Here is a 22,524-nt window from a genome sequence, read left to right as displayed (position 1 = left end):
TGGGCTTCCTTTGTAATCACTGCTGTGGACCTGACGTTTTTATGACCTTATAAAATGAAAACTCTATTTTGTTAAAAAAACAAAACAAAACACCCAATTAGCTACTTATGGAAGCATTTTGCTTCCTGACTCTAGAACCCTTCTGTTTCTATACAGGCTCTGTACTGGCAAAAAAAGCAAAAACAAAACGTCACTTTGCTAATTCCCTTGCTAGCAAGGTAATACAATTTAGCACTTCTTCAAGAAAAAATTCTCCAAAGAACTTTGTTCTGGCTAATTATTTTCAAAGCTATAATATTTTACTCTGCTTGATATTATTACATTATGGGGTTATTCTAATAGGGCTGATTATTCAGCACTGCAAGATAAGGAAAAAGTTTTGTGTTGAAGTGTGAATAGAAAGTCTCAAAACAGAGAGAAATTAATGTGAGAAAAGATGCTTCTAACTGACCAAGCAGGTGCTTTTTTAGAAGGGCTTGAGGGGCACCTGGGTGGTTGAGTCGGTTAAGCATCAGACTCTTAGTTTCAGCTCTGGTCATGATCTCATGGGTCATGAGACCAACCCCTGTTGGGCTCCCTGCTCAAGTCTGCTTGAGATTCTTTCCCTCTATACCCCTCCCATGGTCTCTCTCTCTCTCTCTCTCAAATAAGTAAGTCTAAAAAAGAAAAAATCTTTAAAAATGGGGAGGGGAGCTTGGAAGTACAGTACTTCTGAAAGAGACACAAGCTTTGGAAGGGCCAGAACTCCAACTTTTACAGAAGAAATTATTTCATTAAAATACTCATTTTATATTGAAAGAAGTACCCATACTCTCTGACATTACTTCAAGTTCTATTGCCCTAGGAAAGAGCCCACATTTGAAGGCGGGTTCAAGGCGTGCCAGAACAGTCTCTTCCCTCCACCTTCTTCCTCCTTTCTCCCAATCGCTTGGTCTCCTCCCCCAGAGGCTTGGTCTCCTCCCCCAGAGGCTTGGTCTCCTCCCCCAGATGGCTATTAGAACTGACGGCCTGCTCGCTCTGTTTTCCAATGCTTTCTGCATTCCTAGCTGCCGGCTTCAGCGGCTGAAGGGACTGCCACCTTTTCCCATCTACACAGCCTGAGGAAAAGAAAGGGACCTCAAACTTTCCAGATCCCTTCCTCTCATAGGAAACTATCGAGCACAGGTAAGAAATATTCCCTGTTATTTGGAAATGAGGTATAGTTTAGAAGTGAGTAAGCTAGAAAAACGTTTGAGAGCAATTTCAGTCTTCTGACACCACTATGATGGGCAGGCAGTAACAATGTATAGGGAACATAGCAAAGTAAGAGTGGAAACTTTTTCTCTTTTAACCAACATTGGAGTGTATCACTTTTGAACAAATGTTCTCAAACTCTTTGGTCTTGTGGCCTCTTTCCATTCCTAAAAATTACTGAATACCCTGAAAAAGTTTTGTTTCTCTAGGTTACTTACTGTATTGCTGTCATTTACTGTATTAGAAATTAAAACTGAGAAATTTTTTAAATAGTGACCTTTTAATGTATTTTAAAGTAACAGCACATTATGGGTTAGCATAAATAGCATTTTTAATTATAGATAACTACATATTTTTAAAAATCTACTCTGAAGAGTGACATTGTTTCTTATTTTTTATGAATCTCTTTAATATCTGGCTTAATAGAAGACAGCTGCATTTCTACCTGCTTCTGCATTCCATCTACGCAATATCACACAGAATGTAGCCTCTGGTAAAGTGCACTGTACACTCGTGAGAGAATGAGGATGAAAAAGACAAATTATATCTTGGAATTACTATGAAAATAGCTTTGACCTCATGAGCCCCTTGAGAATCGCTGCTTTAAAACAATAACGTAGGGGCGCCTGGGTAGTTAAGTGTCTGCCTTCGGCTCAGGTCATGATCTCAGGGTTCTGGGATCCAGTCCCACATCAGGCTGCCTGCTCAGTTGTGGGGGGGGGCTCCCTGCTCAACTGGGAGTCTGCTTTTCCATCTCCCTCTGCCCCTTCCCCTTGCTCGTGTTCTCTCTCAAATAAATAAATAAAATCATAAAATAAAACGATAAAATAAGTAAGCTCCTCTTCAAAGGGAGTCTCCACTCTGAATCATGATTCTAAAAGCAAACAAAAATTTTGCCTAAGATTGATAGTCTTGATGGAATCTGCATCAACACCCTTAGCTGGGCTACAATTGTACAAAATTATAGCATTCCCCAGGAGAATTTTATTTCATAAGAAGGAAAGGGCTGAATAAATATCTCTATTTTGGAGTTGAATAACCAAAATTAGGACACCCTTAAACTCCTCTTCTCTTTTTGCCTATATCCAGCTATTTCAAGTTCTATTAAATCTTCCTCCACAATATCTTTTTTTTTTTTTAAGATTTTTTATTTATTTATGTGACAGAGAGACAGCCAGCGAGAGAGGGAACACAAGCAGGGGGAGTGGGAGAGGAAGAAGCAGGCTCATAGCGGAGGAGCCCGATGTGGGACTCGATCCCGGCACGCCGGGATCACGCCCTGAGCCGAAGGCAGACGCTTTAACGACTGCGCTACCCAGGCGCCCCCACAATATCTTTTTTAATCTGGCTTGTTCATAATATCCCTACATGAGTATTATGAATTCTTATGTGAATTCCTAAATGAATTCTTACAGTAGTGTCATAGCCTGTCTCTATCTTTTTCATAATGCACTTGCCCGCTCAGTAATCTGCATTCCTATTGCCTGCGAGATTAAATTCACATTCTTCAGGGGTGCCTGGCTAGCTCAGTCAGAAGAGCGTGCAACTCTTGATCTGGGGGTTGTGAGTTTGAGCCCCACACTGGGTATAGCACTTTCTAAGGAAAGTAATAAACTTTAAGTAAATAGGTAGATAGATAGATAGATAGATAGATAGATAGATAGATAGATAAAGTCACATTCTTCTAGTGACTTCCAAAGCCCTCTCTAACCCCACCCTACCTTGAGTTCACTGCAGGACAGCAGGATTGTTCCACTACAGTCCAAAAAATGGCTCCATTCAGTCCACCCTCCAACGCAACATTGTTTTAATGGTTACATAAATGTTCTTCCATCTCCTTTTCCATCCATTCAAATCTTAAGCATTCTTTAAGGTTAAATTAAATTCTCCTTTTCACACGAGGCCATTCCAACTACATCAGTTGCATTTTGGCTGTTTCTTTTGAGTCTGTATTTAGCCAGTGATTACATATACACCTTTTATCATTAACTACTTAAATTTTGGCTAGGTCTTCTTCAATCCCAACTCTGCCACACGCACATGCATATATTCATAAAATGGCAACTTTTTTTTCTTTTTTTTTTCTTTTAACATTTTCAAGAACAAAATGATTTCTAGACCTGAATAGTTAGGTTCTGATCTTGCTGCTATCAAGATGACTAACTATGGGAGTGCCTGGGTGGTTCAGTTGGTTAAGCGTCTGCCTTCCACACAGGTCATGATGCTGGAGTCCTGCAATAGAGCCTCGCATTGGGCTCCTCGCTCAGCAGAAAGTCTGCTTCTCCCTCTGCCCCTCACCCCGCTCATGCTCTCTCTCTCTCTCAAAATAAATAAATAAAACCTTTAAAAAAAAAAAGATGACTACATACCTGATTTTAGGGAATTAGGTAATATGCTTCCTCATTTCATCCAATGCCTGTGCCACAGAATTGTAATTCCACAGCAAGGATAAACACGATTGTTTTTTAAAATTCAAGATGCTTTTACTTTCAATCTAATTATATGTTTTAAACTCCTTTGGCTTAACAATGCTGGCTATATAATAAATGTTCAATCAATACATGTTGTGTTAGAATTACGAGGAAGTGGTTATGAGGATATTTGCCACATATAAATGGTTCTCTCCTTGCAGCTTGACCTAGAATCTAGAATTACAGAATGCTGGAGCTGGTTAAGACCTAAAAAATTAACCGTTCAACTTCCTCTTTGTCCAAATAGGGAAACTAAGACCCTCAAAATTAAGTGACTAGCCCCAGGCAAGACTGCAAAGCATGTGACCTAATTTCCACCTTGAGTTTCTACCATTCAGTAGCCTTTGGCTAGTTTTCAAGTCTTGTATAACTGAACCTGTTTTTGTTTCAAAGAACCAATTGCCACTGCATATTCCCGGGAGGATGGTTCCAAGGCGGTTTGTAACTTTTAAAGAAGAAAAACTCAATTATCTGAGAATTTTAGATGAAATATTCAAAGCATCTTTATCTAATGGGAACTGTAATTTTCATAGACTAGAGTTAAGAAAGCAAAGGAACACGGATGACAAAGCAAAAGAGGAAAATGGAGGGGAGGAGTGAATAGAGGCATAACACTTGTAATCATAGATGTATTGAGATCTAACAAAAAGAGTGGTAAGAAAATAAACACTTACATGAAATAAAAAAGAAACCACTAGAGAAAAAAAAAAGAAAAAGAAAGAGGGAGAATATTGGAGAAGTTACTCTATTTTTTTAAAATATATTTCAGGGGTGCCTGGGTGGCTTGGTAGGTTAAGCATCTGACTCTTCCTTTTGGCTCAGGTCATGATCTCAGGGTTTTGAGATCCAGCTCCACATAGGGTTCTGCGCTCAGCATGGGGTCTGCTTGGGATTCTCTCCCTTTCCCTCTTCCTCTTCTCTGCCCCTCTCCGTGCACTCTCTCTCCCTCTCGCTCTCAAATAAATAAAATCTTAAAAAAATATATGTTTCGGATTTTCCTCATTTTCCTTCTCCTTCTCATTGGCTTTCAGATGGAGTGAAGGTTTTAAGACAGAAAAAACTCTACCAGTCCCTTTACGCACTGTTGTCATGGCAACACAGTTTATCATCACAAACATTTATTCATTTAAAATTTAGTGAGCTCCTGCTATATATAAGCTTCTTTCCAGGTATTGAAGAATCAAGAAAAAAGGAAAATTCATCTTAAAGAAACTCAGATGGAAGCTGGGCAGACCTCTATTTGTAATCAAAATAAGCCTATTCAGCATAGTAAGAGCTATTTGAGAAGCATAAAGAGGGGTAGGTAGAGGGGGGCACTGAGGAGAGAAGGATTAGGTAGGAATGGAGGAGTCAGAGAGGCTTCCCTAAAGAAAGTGTTGAATGGGGACTTAAAAGATGAATAATGAAGGGTTTTGCAGGCAACAAAAGCAGGAAGTTACGGCCTGGCAGGAGAAATGACACTGGCAACAGTATGTTGCCCGGGAGAGTCTGGAAGCAAGAAAACCAAGTCAAGGAGTATCAAAATAGAAGATGCCGGAAGTGATGAGGGCTGGATTTAAAACAGTGTTGGTGGGCAGTCAGAATGGCTAAAATTAACAAATCAGGAAACAACAGATGTTGGCAAGGATGTGGAAAAAGGGGAACCCTCTTACACTGCTGGTGGGAATGCAAGCTGGTACAGTCATTCTGGACAACAGTATGGAGGTTCCTCAAAAAGTTAAAAATAGAGCTACCCTACAACCCAGCAATTGCACTACTGGGTATTTACCCCAAAGAAAGAAATGCAGTGATCCAAAAAGGCACCTGCACCCCAGTGTTCATAGCAGCAATGTCCACAATGGCCAAACTGTGGAAAGAGCCCAGATATCCATCAACAGATGAATGGATAAAGAAGATGTGGTTCATATATAAAGTGGAATATTATCAGGTCATCAGAAAAATGAAATCTTACCATTTGCAACTACATGGATGGAACTAAAGGGTATTATGCTAAGCAAAATAAGTCAATCAGAGAAAGACAATTATATGATTTCACTCATATGTGGAATTTAAGAAACAAAATAGCACAGGGGAAAGAAGGAAAAATAAGACAAAATCAGAGAGGGAGACAAACCATAAGAGACTTAACTATAGGAAACAAACTGGGGGGTGCTGGAGGAGAGGTGGGTGGGGGGACGGGGGAACTGGGTGATGGGCATTAAGGAGGGCACATGATGTAATGAGCACTGGGTGTTATATGCAACTAGATGAATCACTAAACTCTACCTCTGAAACTAATAATACACTATATGTTAATTAATTGAATTTAAATTTTAAAAAAAGAACTGGGTTACTCAGTACAATTAGTTAATTAATTTAAAAAAACAGTGCTGGTGGAGATAGAGAGAAGATACCAAATTCTACAGACATTTCTGAGTTATAATCTACAGTATTTATGAGGCAGTTTAGACAAAGAAGTCGAGGACTCCTGGGTTTCCGTTTGGGACAGGTTACTTGGGCATGTTTTGGAAAATAATTCATTAGTATATCCTGCAGTTTAACTGTGGGTCTGGAGCCAGAAACGGAAATTTGCAAGTTATATACCCCCCCGCCACGTAGTTACCACCCTCTCTCTACACTTTATAGCCAGACTCCCTAAAAGAATAGTTTGTATTTGCTGTCTTACCTTCCCCCTAACCCCGTCCTACCCCACCCCATTCTACTGTTGACCTTTCTCAGTGTGCCTTTGCTCCCTCCACATTCCCCACTCTTCTACTCCTTAACTGTCTAACTGCCAAATTCAATGAACAAGTTTGGGCTTGTGGGCTCTGCAGCTTCTGATCTCAAGCAGTTCTTTAAAGCTCCTTTCCCCCTCGCCTTCTGTGATACTTCTCTCTGAGATTTGCAAAACTGACGCATTTTCCACTCAAGCCTGTCATTCCCTTTTTTCTTAGTTATGTGAGGTAACCACTCAACAAACTGCCCAAGCCAGCAACGTTGAAGTCACCAGCAGTTCCTCCTTCTTCCATTTGATATACAACCAATCAGCTTTAAAATCCTGCTTTTAAACCTCCTTTTATCCTCACAGCCACTACCTTAGTTTACAGCTTCATCCACTGTTACCTTAACTGTTAAAATTGCTTCTGATGTTGTTTTCTGGCCTCTGTCCAGTCTGGCCCATGGAATCCATCCTCTACACTGATGCCAAGGCAAGCTTTTTAAAACATAAATTTGACCATGTCTTTCTCCTCCTGAAAGAAAGTCAGTATTTTTTTTTTCCCAGAAAAACTGTTCAAACTCTTTAAGCAAGGCCTTTATAATCTGACTCTCCTTTGGGAGCTTTTGTCAAATTGAACTACATTGCGAGTTGCATTTTATGTGAATTGAGCTAGGCAGAATCAACTCATGTAATATAAAAATAATACTCTCACTTTACAGGAAAAATGAAAATATATGAAGTCCTCCAAATTAGTTTATCGAGAATGACATAATTTCAAAGCTGGTAGACTAAGTGAGTTGTGAACCATTTACACTCTTGCCACATTTAAGTGTCTCTTATACCTGACAGAATTAGCGACTTCCATGTCAGTATTATGAAAGCTGGGCTATTCTTTAGATATCTCAGAAGTTCTTGAGATGTACAGCTTATTGTGATGCTATTTATTAAATGTTCACTACTCTCATAATTTTAAATATTTTTATATCTGATAGTAATGCTATCAAAGTGCTGAGGGGTATTATTACTGCTTGTGCTGAAAAGCACCTCCAAGTAAGTGAGTTGGAAAAACAGTCAGATGCAAGAAAACAATGGTAAAAAGGCCAAAGTACCACCATGATAGAATGTATGGAGAGAGCACAATGCAAAGCATTATTTATAATGCTGAGAAAGTTGAAACAAAGAAAGAAAGCAAGAATACACTTTGGTTGGTGTAGATTTATGTACTCCAAGGATCTTTCTTTACACACTTTTCTATCTATTCCCAAGGAAAAGTTAATCTTGAATTTTGTGACATCTTCAGAAATGCTTTCTTCCTGTAAAATGGGGCTGCATTTGCATTAACTACAGTAATAGGCTCCAAACAAGCCATGTTCTCTCAGATTTCCCTGCTTCCTGGCTTTTGCTCACATCGGTCCCTCTTTGTGGAAGGGTCTTCCCCTGGCCTTGAAAATGCCTGTCTCTCTTACAAGCCAGCACAATTATCACTTCCTCCAAGAAGTCTTCCTCAACACTGCCAGGCAGACAGAGAGGATCTCGTAAATCCCACTCTTACAGCATTCATTATACTATTTTGTAATTGTTTATATATTTGTCTTTCACCAGTAATTGGAGGCTAGGTATTATGTTTTGTCAGCTTTCTAGCTCCATTACTGACACACAGTGCATGCTCAATAATTAACTGATGAATGATTTCAAATATTGTGCAATATTCTTATTTTTAAGGCAACGGTGTCCTCTAAATCCATTCACTCATTGACTAAATACTCACTGTAGTAAACATAAGTAATTTTATCCAATTCCCGCACATACTACTTAGTACTTTTCAGGTAACTTACTTGCCAAAAATATGAGTGCATTACATAATATTAAAGTTTGTAGAGAAAACCACCCTAGCCATTCTTTCATATGCTTGTATATTATATATCTGTATAAATTTTATAACTATCTCCATTTGTATGTGTATAAGGAACTGAACCTAGATTAAACTGTTAAATAGCCACCAACTGACCAGTGTCTTGGGTTAACTTAATTTGGATTAAGTTTTTTAACTGAGTTTTAATTTCCTGCTTCCTCTACCATATATATCTGGCCTCAGCAGACTATGCCAGAAAAGTATTCGAGTCAGTTCACTACCTAGGAGCTTCGACTTAAATACCCCTATATATACCAATAACAACTGACCCAAGCACCTGCCTTAGAGACCCAACCATAACTACCCTCAGGAACCCAAAGTACTGCTGACCTCTGGAGTAGAGCCTCATTTCTGTGTCATGGACCCTCATGGACAATCTGGTGAAGTTTATGGACCCCTTCTCAAAATAATGTTTTTACAAGTATAACATTAAATACTTAAGATTATAAAGGAAATCTATTATATCAAAATGGGGTTATCAAAAAAATTAACAAATTTTGATATAATATATATGTGCTTCTTTACTAACACATAAATCACAAAATCTACTGGTAGGACCAGCAACTTCAGTATATTTCAAAGTAGTAAGGAGTTTAAACCCTATTTTAAGATCTTACGGTATTTTAACACAATAGGAAATATGTATTTCTATTAGTGACATTACAGGTACCACTAATAATACGTTTGTTTCCTACACCATAATGGAAGGAAATGCTAAATTTCAGTTAGAAGTTGGTGAAAATAAAGATGTAATTTTTTTTGCCACCCAAGTTCACAAATTTCCCAGACAGAGAATCCCTGCTTCATAGACAAAGGTCTGGAACGATAAACACTATGTTGGAGTGGCGTGGAGTAGGGTGGGGCAGAGAAGAGCAAAAAGAAGTTTTAACATTTTCAAATTCTATATTATTTGTTGTTGTTTACAGGAACACTGTATATGTATGTAGTACTTGTGTAAAAAGCATATTATAACCCAAACTCCAGATCTAAAGCTACTACTGCGTAGGGAGAAAGACGGCCACCAGATGCCAAGCCCCTCAGCCTCCTCCCACCACCACCCCCACTACCCTGCCCTCACTACCAGGAGGAAACACCATTTTTATCATTGTCGCACCTTTAGCACTTTGACAATGAAGTCACAAACCTTCAGTTTCCCATGCACATGAACCCACTGGTTGAAAGACAGAGATAGAGCCAATCCGCAGTTAAATGACAGGCATCCTTTACTCACGTTGATAATATATTTCCCCCAAGATACTAGGACAATATTTCAGTTCAGTAGTGGACCACTTATCCACCCTTTATAACTCTGTTTTATGAGAAGATGCTTTCTAGATTCCAAATATCTGATGGTTTGCAAGAGAACATCTGAACATGTGTATTCATAAGCTGAAGACCCAAGCATTTATTACATGTCCAAAGTGTTCATCGGCATACTGGGTGGTACACTGACTTCTGAATTTGGAGTAGTACAAGGCAGTAAGTAGTAAAAGATTCTTTTTGTGTAAATGGAAAACCACTGTCTTTTCACAGATGATGCTTTGCTTTTATTAGGAATAAAGATGGCTGCTAACACAGAAGACAATTGCATCAACTTTGTGGAAATGAAACTTATTGACAACACACTTTACTTTATAGGTAAGCCTAAAGCAATAGGCCAAATAAGGGTTCAGATAAATGTACGCAGCTAGAGAAGATGTTGTGAGGTGAACTATTAAGTTCCTCTTTTTTGTCACCAAATTCCATTGTAATACTAGTGACCCTCTTCTCTGGAAAAAAACAAATATTGGGCCTCTAGAAATTAACCATAATATGTCCAACATCCTAGCAACTCGTCCCACCACATGTCCTGACACTTTAGTTAACAGTAGCCAACTCATAAGGTGGCTTCAGGTACACATCATGAAAATCCCACAAAATTGGGTACATTCGGGGACAAAACAAATTGGCAAATTACAGAAGAAATACCTTACATCTAGGATTCTGTGAGTGAGTTATACCATTTTAGGTAAATATATTTGACAAATTAAAACACATTCTAATGATTCATCTTTGATGAACAGTTTGGCTTCACTTGAAAGGCTGGCTTCATTTGAAAGCTTCTTTGAAAGTTCCTAGGTGACTTTCCATTTAAACAACAAACTTAAGAGTGGATCTATCACTTTATAAAATTTCCTTTTAACTGAAAATTTGAATTTATAAACCCTGGATATAAGTTCTATATCTAACATACCTGAGAACACGGTAAGTCTAAAGAGCTTCATATTATGGGACCTTTGGGATGATTATATAATATTTCTGATGGAGGCCCACAAAGGCCATCAAAGATAAGATAGTTAAATATTGGGGAGTAACAGAAGAGTAATGAAATGGTAGGGTAAAAGATATTCTGAATTGAAATATAGAATTTAACATATTTTGTTTCTCTTTTTTCCCCTTTTAGCTGAAAATGATGGTAAAGTATAAATTTATTTCCCTTTCTTTGTAAAATAAGCAACTACTTTAGCAAGTATCTCTCAGACACAGCCATATCACCACTCTCAGCTGAGAGAAACTGGTACCAGTATATTTGAGAAGCAAATCTTCCCACAAAGGAATGTGGACTCCATAGCATATCCTTGGAATAAAGATGACCGTAAGGGATACAAAGAAGAACCTCTAGCAAAATATGCTTCTCTCTACACCTTAGGAAATTCTCTAGCTCTTAGAATCTGCAAAGTAGACACTGCCTGTTACACAGATCCTGCGATTAGCAGGAAGTTATGAATTCTCTGGAAGAAAAGGTGATTGAAGCATGAGAATTGTCCAAAGTCAAGAAAATCTTCCTTCTTCAACCCTCTCTCTCAGAAATGTTTTGGGAAGGAGTGGGGGAGGCTCCCAGGGGGCAGAGAATTCTGCTAATAGAGGAGATGGGGAAGGGTAGAGCAAGCAGAACTATGAGGCTGAATCACTGAGTCTTACTAAGAGGAAAATGCACCCAGTACTTGTCCTTCCGGCATTCAGGTAGGATCATGCCCATGTGTGGCCTGTGATCCTCTAACAGACCCCCAGATTATTAAAGGCCATTAGTTTCTCATACTTCTCCTTAAAAATAGCATTTTCCCCATTCTTAAGGTAATCTTTACTGGACTAAAAATAGAAGATAGCAACTTTTTTGAAAAAATACTATTTTTTCACATTTCTTTTTCCCCCTAGCTTTATTGAGATATAATTGACATGTGTCTTTAAGATTGCCTTACTCTCCATTTATTTAATTCAATAAATATTGGCATCTGTATCTCAGGCACTGTGTTAATCAGTAGGATACAATGGTGAACAAAACATGGTTCCTACAGGAAGAAGCAGGCACATCAGGAAGGCAACTGTAATATGGTATGTCCAGTGTTACAGTGGCATAGGATGCTATGGGAACGCATAGAAGGGGCACCTAATTCAGTCCAGTAGATTCTGGGAGGGCACTTTGAAGGAGGGATAGATTTGAAGAGTGAATAGGAGTTAGTCAAGAGAAAGTATTCTAGGCAGGGAGAAGACCATATGCAAAGGCCAAGATATGAAAGAAAGCATGGCACCTATGAGGAATGAAAAGTAACTCAGAATGGGAGTAGGAGAATGGTGAGAGAAGAATGATAAATAGGGTGCAGATAAAGAAGGTTCTTTTATTCCAAGATAGGGAATTTGGACCTTATCTTTGGGATAATGGGGACTCATTAAGCACAATATATATGATCTGGAATACAGAGTAACTTGCTGTAACAAAGAGATCCAAAAATATAGTAACGGAATAAGATAGAAAATGCATCTGTCAAATACAAGTCCAAGTAGGTAGTTCAGGATAGTATGGCTAGATACTGCCTGGTGATGATGGGATCTCAAGTTTCTTCACTCTTGTTATTCCAGCATCCCTAAGCTGATGAACTCATTCACGTACTTGAAAAGCATTACCATACTTCCTGGGTCCACATTCCCAGCTAGCAAGAAAGGGTTCAAAGTAAGAGGAAGACGGCCCCATTCCTTTTAAAGGCTCTACTTGGAAGTCATACACATCAACTGCACTCATATTCCATCCATTAGAATTTAGTCATGTGGCCACACCAACTTCAAGGAAATCTGAAAATAGGATCTTTATTCTGGGTGGTTATGTGGCTTATTAAAATTCAGAGATAACATGATCATCTCTCTGAATTTTAACTTCAATTAAAATTGAATTATAATTGCTTCTGGCTTCAGTATAAAGAATTGATATGTGGACAAAAAAAGGGGGATGCCAATTAAGAGGCTCTTATTGCAGTCCCTGTAAGAAATGACGGTGACATGAATTAAGGTAGGCACAGTGGGTGCCAATGAAGAGCTATGGAGGGATTTTAGAAATACTTGAAAGAATCAACAGGACATGATTGGGGCTGGATTTAGAAGGAGATGGAGAGAAAGACAGAAGACAAGATGGCTACATTTTTTCTCTTAGACAATTTGTACCATTCCATTGAATAGGAAACACAAGAGGAAGAGCAGGGTAAAGAGGTATGCAGAGCAAAGAGGAAGACAGAAATTTAGTTTTGGATCTTATCTGTGGGAATGCCCAGTTGACCCTTGGACGTATAGTTCTGAGCTCAAGATGAAAATTTGGACTGGTTATATTGATGTAGGAGGCTTATGATTAGAAATGGCATCGGAAGCTATAGGAATAAAAAGACAAATCAGAGGAAACGTGAAGAGTGAGAAAGTAAAGGCCAAGGACTAAACTCTGAGGAAATAACTACATTTAAAGGATGTAGTAGAAAAAGAAACTAATAAAGAACAGAGCAGAGTAACCAAAGCGGAAGGAGAAAAACCAAGACAATAACACAGAATCTCAGGAGGGCCTTTCAAGCTGGAGGTAATAGGCACCCTGTTGGATTTTGCAGCCTTGAAAACCAAAGGCTGGAAAATCTTTATTACATTTAGCAACAGAGAATTTGGTGACCTCAGTGACAGCAGTTTGATGGAGAAATGGAGGCAGAGCAGCACGTGGGTGGCCCAGTCGGTTAAGTGTCTTCCTTCGGCTCAGGTCATAATCCCAGGGTCCTGGGATGGAGCCCTGCATCGGGCTCCCTGCTCAGCCGGGAGTCTACCTCTCCCTCTCCATCTTACTCTCCCCCAGCTCATGCTCTCTCTCGCTCTCTCTCAGATAAATAAATAAAATCTTAAAAAAAAAAAAGAAAAAGAAAAAGAAATGGAGGCAGAGGCAGACTGCAGTTACTAGAAGAGTGAATGGTAAGAAAGTGATGCAGACAATTCTTGCCAGAAGCATGGCTATTAGAAGGAAGAGAGAAACAAGGCCAGCGACAGAGTGGAATATGGTTGACAGAGAAATTTTAAATCTCAAAGTGAAAAAAGCTTTATGTTTTTCTTATTATAAAAATAATATGCTTATTATAAACAATTTTAGTCAATGAAGCTAAGAACAATAAGAAAAAGAAAAACATGAAAATAACCCAGAAATAATCATTGCTATCATTTTGGTGCAATATTCCTATACATCTTTCAGTATATATTATACTATACCTAAGCTTCTTTATCTAGTTTAAATACACATGCACATCGTTCCATGGCAATGGATAATTATAGTTATATTCAATTTGTGATCTTCTGTGGTAAGGACATACCAAAATGTTTTTGATCAATCCCCAATTGATGGCATTTAAATTGTTTCCAGTTTGTTGCTATTATTAACAATGCTCCTATAAGCATTTGTGTAGTGAAATATTTACACATTTGTCTGATTGTTTCTTCAGAATAAGATCCAGGAAGTCGAATGGCTGGGTCGATAGAAGAGAGGGGATGATTGGTAAATCAAGGCTTTGGTAGAAGATGCATACAGGGCACAGACGGGGTTAGCCCTGGACACCAGAAGGGGCACCTTTTCCACACTTCCCCTTGGGACAAGACGGGTAGAGGAAATAACTAGTGGTGCCACGGTTACACTTGTAAGTGGAGTGGCAGGAAATCATCTGCTGAAAGCGAAAGCAGAAGTGACGGTGTAGAGATCCTTAGGAGACAGGAGAACGTTTGGAATTGCAGCTCTGGACTACGGAAGAGTACTGAACTGTAACGGAAAGGAAGCATTGACAGTCGGTGAAATTCTGACGATGCCAGTTTGTACATGTGTGTGATTGTTCACCGGCAGCACTCAGCAGCCAGGTTTGGGGTTTTGTAGCAGGAGGACAAATAAATTCGGGATTTAAGACACTGGCAAAAGGGGAGATAAAATGATGAGCCGTGAGGTCCAGGCTGCATAGAGAAGAAAGGCCAGACAGGAAGAGGTTAGACAGGGAGAAAATGTAAGAGGCAGGAGGACTCTGAAGTAGAGAAAAAGCTTAAGAAAGTTAAAAGGATGGGAAATTGTGGTTCGAAAATAGGATATTTGAATATAAGACTATAGAGGTAGAGTAGTGCAACTTTGCCCTCGCTGGTTCTGTACCAGAAGATGATGATTAGTAGCTATTGAAAACTGAAATATATAGTATGCTATTTGTAAACTTAGAGGGAAAGAAAAAAACATATTTTTAAATGAAATTTAATGTGCATTGTAGACAGCCTGGAATCAGATTACTTTGGCAAGCTTGAACCTAAACTCTCAATCATACGAAATTTGAACGACCAAGTTCTCTTCGTTAACCAGGGAAATCAACCCGTGTTTGAGGATATGCCTGATTCTGACTGTACAGGTATTTTTTTTTAATATAGATTTGTAACATAAAAGTGACAAGCTACTTCTTCCCGTTCTATTTAACTACCTCTGTTTTTCTATGATAGACCTAATCCTCAGACGAAAAGTCCTAGGAGTAATAATTAAGAAACTTAATAGATTATACAGAACTGATGAATCATTGAGCCTTACATCGGAAACCGGGGATGTACTGTATGGTGACTAACATAATATAATAAAAAATCATTAAAAAAAAAAAAAAGAAACTTAATAGGGTATCCCACATTTTTTTAGCTGGGGTGAAAAACCCGATGCAGTGAAGACATTGCTGGGGTCATGCTGTGAGCCTACATGTGGGTCACCAATCCCTTCACCGTCATTGCATCAACTATATAGGATGTCTACATGGATCCTTATTACCTGCTGCTTAGAGCTGAAATTGCTGACGGCATTTTCAAAACTCATAATTAAAAATAAATACACAAGCATCTCAAGTAAGTCTTACACCAGAAGTTTAGAGTGCCTTACAGAGTGAATCCGTTTACTGTGCCGTCCAAGGTTTGAATTCCAAACATCGGAGTTGAGGCAGAGTTGAAACAGTGAATGTGCACTTCTGAAAAAAGACTAAGTTTTTACCTTAACAGATTTTTTTAAATGTTCTATTTAGCATTTAAAAGTTAAAAACAATCTTTTAATGAACTCAGAGTATCTGTAAAACACTCAAAAAGTTGCAGCATTTGTGTTATAATACAGACTGTGAATGTGTTAAAGACTGGCAGGGCGCCCGTTTCACTGGCTGAATCTCAGAGTAATGGTAATGGGTCTGTTAAGGGTTATCCTTAGGCTAATTTTCATAAATACTTATTTACAAAATTTCCTCTAATTAGTGTTCTCATTTATTAATGTTTGTTTCAGATAACGCACCCCATACTGTATTTATCATATATATGTATAAAGACAGCCTCACTAGAGGTCTGGCGGTAACCATCTCTGTGAAGTGTAAGAAAATATCTACTCTCTCCTGTAAGAACAAAACTATTTCCTTTAAGGTAAGACTGAGCCTTAATTGGTTTTAGTCATATTTTTGTGAAAAATTTAAAAACCCAAATATCCTCAGCCCAAACTTTTATCCAGAACAAGAATGGCAAGAAGCAGAGAAGCCTTAGAATGGATAGTTACTAAAAATTGTCAGACTCTCTAACTTATTGCAATGACATCATGCTTTTTCTGAGCCTGCTCTAGGGAGGAAGGGTCACAAGACTTGTTTCCGAACCTGAGTCTTCTGAATAATCAACCTATAGATAAAGTAAGAATCTAGAGTACAGACGTGAATTATCATGTATATTGAAGAATGGCACGTGACTTTTCAGAATGAGTCCTGTCACACGGAATGAAGCTAACTGTCCTTCTGTAAGCCTTCTACTTTGTAAATTATGATGATATTTAAATCCTTAATTATTTTGTTCCTGCTTCTTAGCCTAAGTCTTGGCTATATCCTTCAGCTTTCAATTGATAATATGTTATTTTCTTATTTACTTTTTAAGTAAATAAATAAATTTTAATATGGGGCTTGAACTCACAACCCTGAGATCAAGAGTCAGACGCTGAAACAACTGAGCGACCCGGGAGCCCCATTTATGTATGTTATCTTTAATGTTAATCTAATTGAACAAAATCAACAAGATCAGGTGTAAAAGCGATGGGTATCATGTATCCCAGGGCCAGGTATAAATAATCTCTGGCCACTGCTTTTTTTCTTTTTTCTCCATTATTTTTCTTTATTTTCTCCATTATTATCAGATAAACAACCATTAACTATAGCTACAGACTAGACCCAGAAAACTTTCCTCCCACTGAGAACAGTCAGGGGATGTTCATAAGTTGACAAGTGTTTCAAAGGTGAATCCCGTGGTGTGAAAGACCTGCTAAGCGGAGATTTGCCAATAAAGAACTGCTCCATGATCACCCAGTGCCTACCGAAAGTTAGTTATGACCTTAGCGGACGTGCCAAGGGGCAACGTGGAAAGGAAGAAAAAGCCACTTTAAAATATAATCCGGGGCACCCGGGTGGCACAGTTGGTTAAGCATACAATTCTTGATTTCAGCTCAGGTCACGATCTCAGGGACAAGATCCAGCCACACCTTGGGCTCGGTGCTGAGTGTGAAGCCTGGTTAAGAGTCCCTGTCTCCCTCTCTTTCTCTCAAATTAATTAATTAATTAAAAATATATGATCCAAGTAAGACTACTGTGTATGCAACAAATACCTCCAAACAAATCCCTTAGCCATCCCCTTCCAGCCAGGGTGGCACCCCTTCAGGTGGCAATTTGGAGCCCACACTTTGACCAACAGGTGGGAAGCTTAGGCATCCTAATGGCTTTCTAGGTCTGGGGGCAGACAAATGGGCTGGAGAGGATTAAGCATGTTGTTATTTAGCAACAAAATCAGAAGGAAAGGAGGAACATGACTAAGCTCAAACCTTATGGGGTAGAGGAAAACTAATTCAGTAGCAGAGGCAGATTCAGAAACGTATAAGCCTGACCTGTGGACTCTTGTTGAGAGAGACTGGGGAGAAACAAACTGAGGGCTACAGAGGGGAGGGGGGTGGGGGAATGGGATAGGCCGGTGATGGGTAGTAAGGAGGGCACATATTGCATGGTGCACTGGGTGTTATACACAACGAATGAATCATCGAGCCTTACATTGAAAACCGGGGATGTACTGTATGGTGACTAACATAATATAATAAAAAATCATTATTAAAAAAAAAAAAAAGAAGATGGAAATAATGCTTGGCATAGAGTAGGAACTAGGCAAATCCAGGTGCAGGGGAGCCTGAAGCCTCTACAATTTGGGCAGCCCTTTTAAAGAAAAAGAATATAAAATCACCAAAGGCATAAGCTTTATTTAGAATAAGAAGGGGCCTTAGGAAGACAAGTGAGGGGCTCCGACATTTAAGCTTCATTAACTTCATAACAAATGTGCTTCTGGAAGGACTCAGTCAATATTTAGTGGGGGGCGGAGGGAAGGAGGGGGTTAAGACCCATTTTAGCTCATGCTCTTTAATCTCTTTTCTACCCATTAATAAGGATCTTAGCAGTGATTATAAATATAGACCAAATTCTAGATAGTAAGACACAACTGGCTGCCATTATGTGCTTGCCTTTCTGGGTTGGTTACTAGCTATAAAGTCCTAGTGCTTCCGGTTACTCCTGTTTTCCTTTGGGCAAGAACCCAAACTTAGTCAGTGTCTGTTTCTTGTATATACATTCAGACATGGTCAGGATTCTCTCAGACTTACTAGTGCACTTGGGAGAGGAGCAAACCAACAGATGTTAGGTCAAGTTACCTTCCCCTGGGTTCAGATTCGACCCCTCCTGATGTAAAGAATACCTTAGGCCCTTGGAGCACTCAAGTCTCACCAGGTAAGGCTTTCCAAGTTGAGGGTTCCCCAAAGTCATTGGGATCGTTTCCACATCCATTTGTTGTGACCTTCCCTATGAGGGCTGTGAATAGTCAACACTAAAGCCAAGGAGAGCTACTGCCCCAAGACTTCCATGCCTCTGTTCTGAAATAGGACACTGAACTAGTTCGAGATCACCTATTCTACCTTTCCACACCTCCACCTTCACTATAACTTTCTATACTAGGTTCGATCTAAAAGGTTTATCCCTCTCTAGTATTTCTAGAGCTTTTGAAGTTTTAGCTAAGGATGATTTTATCACTTATACATTAGACTTTAGCTTAGTCCCAGAGTGGCTCCCCAGCTTGGGATCTCCCTAAATTCTGGTATATCGTAGACAGCTGCAGAAATATGACCTGGGGTGAACTAGTTTATACTGTCATCAGTTCAGGACTCTCGCTTGTTGATAAAGGACAAAGGTCAAGAGTTAGAACTATAGGGGCGCCTGGGTGGCTCAGTGGTTAAGCCTCTGCCTTCGGCTCGGGGTGTGATCCCAGCGTTCTGGGGTCGAGCCCCACATCGGGTTCCTCCGCTGGGAGCCTGCTTCTTCCTCTCCCACTCCCCCTGCTTGTGTTCCCTCTCTCGCTGGCTGTCTCTCTGTCAAATAAATAAATAAAATCTTTTTTTAAAAAAAGAGGTAGAACTGCAAATTCCACAACTGATTGAGAAGTTTGGAGGTACTCCCCCCCCCCAGATTCTTTCAGGCATCTTGGGAGGATGCTGGAATGCTATTTTGGGTCTGGAGGTCTCTCCATCAGTCCTTAGACAGGATCATGGTAATCTTTGCTACCAGGGGGTCAAAGTTAAGCTAAAAATGTCTGCTGGCTCTGGGATTAACATGGAAAGAACCTTGGGGGTCCTTACATTTTCTAGTCCATCCTGAAAAGTAGGTATGATGCGATAATAGGAAAAATGTAGGCAGTACTGTTAGTTGGGTGACTAGCAGGATTATAGTTTCAAGTGATCTAGCTATCCATGAGAAACCCTATGCTGTGGCTGAAGGATATAGGAATCAGCATTTGGTTTAGGGCAGAGCCCAGCCAAATTCAGCATAGAAATTCAGGACTACTACGGGACTAGAGTGCTTGGCAGAGAAAAAGCCAATAAGCTAAGGCTAAGTCTAAGCCAACAAGCAGGGCTACACTGGAACCCAGGATGTAGCCTTAGTACAAGCAGTGGGTCTATTTACAGCACATTTCAGTCCCAGGCTCCACTGAAGGAAGGAAGAAGCTGAGATGCCTGCCACTTTCAGCCTCTCTCACATTTGGCTCAGAAACAAGAGCTAGCCTATGCCTATGGGAGGAAGTCATCAATGTCTTTACCTGTGAATGGTTGAAGAAGACAGGAACTGACTTTAGCACAAACAGGTGGTCTGTGATAGAACTCTACTTTGTCTTGACCAGATATAGACTCCACTCAGGGAAGAGGAGAAGAGGAAGCTATCTGGTGGATAAATTGGAAGAAACTACAGGCCTAAACCTGAATGTGCATTCAGTGGTGGGAAAAGCCAGAGTAAACAGGGAGAATAGATTAGGAATTAAGAGGGAGAGGAGATCAGTATTCTTATATTGAAAGGTTTGTTTGTTTGTTTCTTAACTCTTGAGAATAAAAACTTCTTTAGCTCTGTGCAGTAATATACTTCAAAATAAACCACACATATTCAAAATATTCATGTCCTTAAAAAATTTAATAATATATATTTTTTTCTCTATAGGAAATGTGTCCTCCCAATAGTATCAATGATGAAGGAAATGACATCATATTCTTTCAGAGAAGTGTTCCAGGACATGACGATAAGATACAATTTGAGTCTTCATTGTACCAAGGATACTTTCTAGCTTGTCAAAAAGAGAAAGATCTTTTCAAACTCACTTTGAAAAAAAAGGATGAAAGTGGGGATAAGTCCATTATGTTCACTGTTCAAAACAAAAGCTAGATATTAAAATTGCACAGTTTGAATTTTCCGAGTTTTTGTCTTTCAGAAAGGTTGTAAGACTTTGAGCCTATAAATGTAGTAATGAAATAAAATGAACAATGGTCTCAAGAGATACCATTAAGAAATGAATAATGGGCACCTGGGTAGCTCAGTCGGTTGAGTGCCCAACTCTTGATTTTGGCTCAGGTCATGATCTCACAATTGTGGGATCAAGCCCTGCCTTCATCTGGCTCCACACACAGCATGGGGTCTGCTTGAGATTCTTTCTCTCCCTCTGCCTCTGCCCCTCCCCCTGCTCACATTCTCTCTCTCTCTCCCCCAAATAAATAAAATCTTTAAAAAAATGAATAAAAAGATTTCACAAAATTGAGTTGACTCCTCCTTATCCAGGTTAATAAAATATTTGTATAACATTAAAAGAATGCGTAGTTTCAAAACACTTTCTACATTGTTAGTTGCAACATAGATTATATTCAATAGAAGTGCTTTCAATCTTTTGGGTTACTGATCCTAATGATAAAAGATACTGATAGCTGAACTTTCTGATTTTTTAAGAATATCATTAAAACCAAAAAGATTTTGTAGAGATCACTCCATTTGACTAATTTCTGCATTTCTTCCAAAGTCAGATTGATCCTGAATCCAGCAACGCATACAAAGGATTATACACTCTGATCAAGTGGCATTCAACCCAGGAATGTAAAGATCATTTAATATTATAAAATGAACTAATGTAATATAACATATTAATAGAATAAAGGAGGGGCACCTGGGTGGCTCAGTCAGTTAAATATCTGCCTTCAGCTCAGGTCATGATCCCAGGGTCCTGGGATTGAGCCCCACACTGGGCTCCCTGCTCAGCAAGGAGCCTGCTTCTCCCTCTCTGACACTTCCCCTGCTTGTGTTCTCTCTCTCTCATTCTGTCAAATGAATAAATAAAATATTTTTTAAAAATAGAATAAAGCATAAAAACCACACAATCATCTCAATAGATGCAGAAAAAGCATTTGACAAGATCCAATTCATAATAAAAATTCTCAATTAATTTGAAAGAGCAGATAACTTCTTCAATGTGATAAAGGACATCTATGAGGGATGCCTACTTGGTTAAGTGTCTGCCTTTGGCTCAGGTCATGATCCCAGGACCCTGGAATCAAGCCCCATGTTAGGTTCCCTGATCTGGAGGGAGCCTGCTTCTCCCTCTTCCCCCTGCTCATGCTCTCTCTCACTCTCTCAAATAAATAAATAAAATCTTTTTTTAAAAAAGGACATCTATGAAAAACCTACAGCTGACATCATACTCTTTTTTAATTTATTTTTTAAATTCCTACATAATTAACATAGTGTTATATTAGTTTCAGGTGTACAATATAGTGATTCAACAATTCCATATATTACTCAGTACTCTTCACAACAAGCGTATTCTTATCCCCATCATCTATTTCACCCATCCCCCCACCCACCTCTCTTTGGTAACTACCACTTTGTTCTCTGTATTTAAGAGTCTGGATTTTTTGTCTCTTTTTTCTGTGTTAGTTTGTTTTGTTTCTTAAATTCCACATATGAGTGAAATCATATGGTATTTGTCTTTGACTGACTTATTTCATTTAGCATTATAACCTCTAGATCCATCCATGTTGCAAATGACAAGATTTCATTTTTTATGGCTCAGTAATATTCCATTGTGTATATATACAACATCTTTATCTATTCATGTATCACTGGACACTTCGGTTTCTTCCATGTTTTGGATATTGTAAAGAATACTACAACAAACATCGGGGGGCATATCTCTTTTTGAATTAGTGCTAACATCATACTTAATGGTAAAAAAAATAATGCAAGAATGTTAGCTCTTGCAACTTCTATTCAACATCATACTGGAGGTTCTAGCCTATACAATCAAAATAAAAAGAAAGAAAAGGAAGAAGTAAAACTATTTGCACACAATGTGATTCTGTATATGTAAGATCCTAAGGAATAGACACATCCACACAAACCCCTTTTAAAATTAATGAACAAGTCGAGCAAGGCTGCAGAATACAAGATTTATATATGAAAAAAAATTGTATTTCTACATATGAAAATGAACAATCTGAAAATAAATTTAAGAAAATAATTCCACTC

At 38.9% G+C, this 22,524-nt stretch overlaps 2 protein-coding genes across 3 annotated transcripts in view; one reads left to right on the top strand and one right to left on the bottom strand.

Annotated features, from left to right (window-relative positions):
- Positions 1–22,524, bottom strand: part of LOC113260049 (carotenoid-cleaving dioxygenase, mitochondrial) — a 112,764-nt gene that overhangs the window by 48,541 nt on the left and 41,699 nt on the right. The window lies entirely within an intron of this gene.
- On the top strand, positions 980–20,763 carry IL18 (interleukin 18). Of its 2 annotated transcripts, none has more exons than XM_026505760.4 (6): positions 980–1,164; positions 9,848–9,952; positions 10,758–10,769; positions 14,884–15,018; positions 15,915–16,048; positions 20,176–20,763. In XM_026505760.4, the coding sequence occupies exons 2-6, from the start codon at positions 9,877–9,879 to the stop codon at positions 20,395–20,397; spliced, it is 579 nt and encodes a 192-aa protein (XP_026361545.1). In that variant the 5' UTR covers positions 980–1,164; positions 9,848–9,876; the 3' UTR covers positions 20,398–20,763. The 2 variants fall into 2 exon arrangements, with proteins under 2 accessions (XP_026361545.1, XP_026361544.1); XM_026505759.4 differs by having other exon boundaries at positions 981–1,164; positions 9,869–9,952.

Source organism: Ursus arctos, unplaced genomic scaffold (genome assembly GCF_023065955.2).
Source record: "Ursus arctos isolate Adak ecotype North America unplaced genomic scaffold, UrsArc2.0 scaffold_22, whole genome shotgun sequence".
NCBI classification, from domain to species: Eukaryota; Metazoa; Chordata; class Mammalia; order Carnivora; family Ursidae; genus Ursus; species Ursus arctos.
Note: the sequence above shows the minus strand (reverse complement) of the source record. Positions and strands in the feature narration are given on the sequence as shown.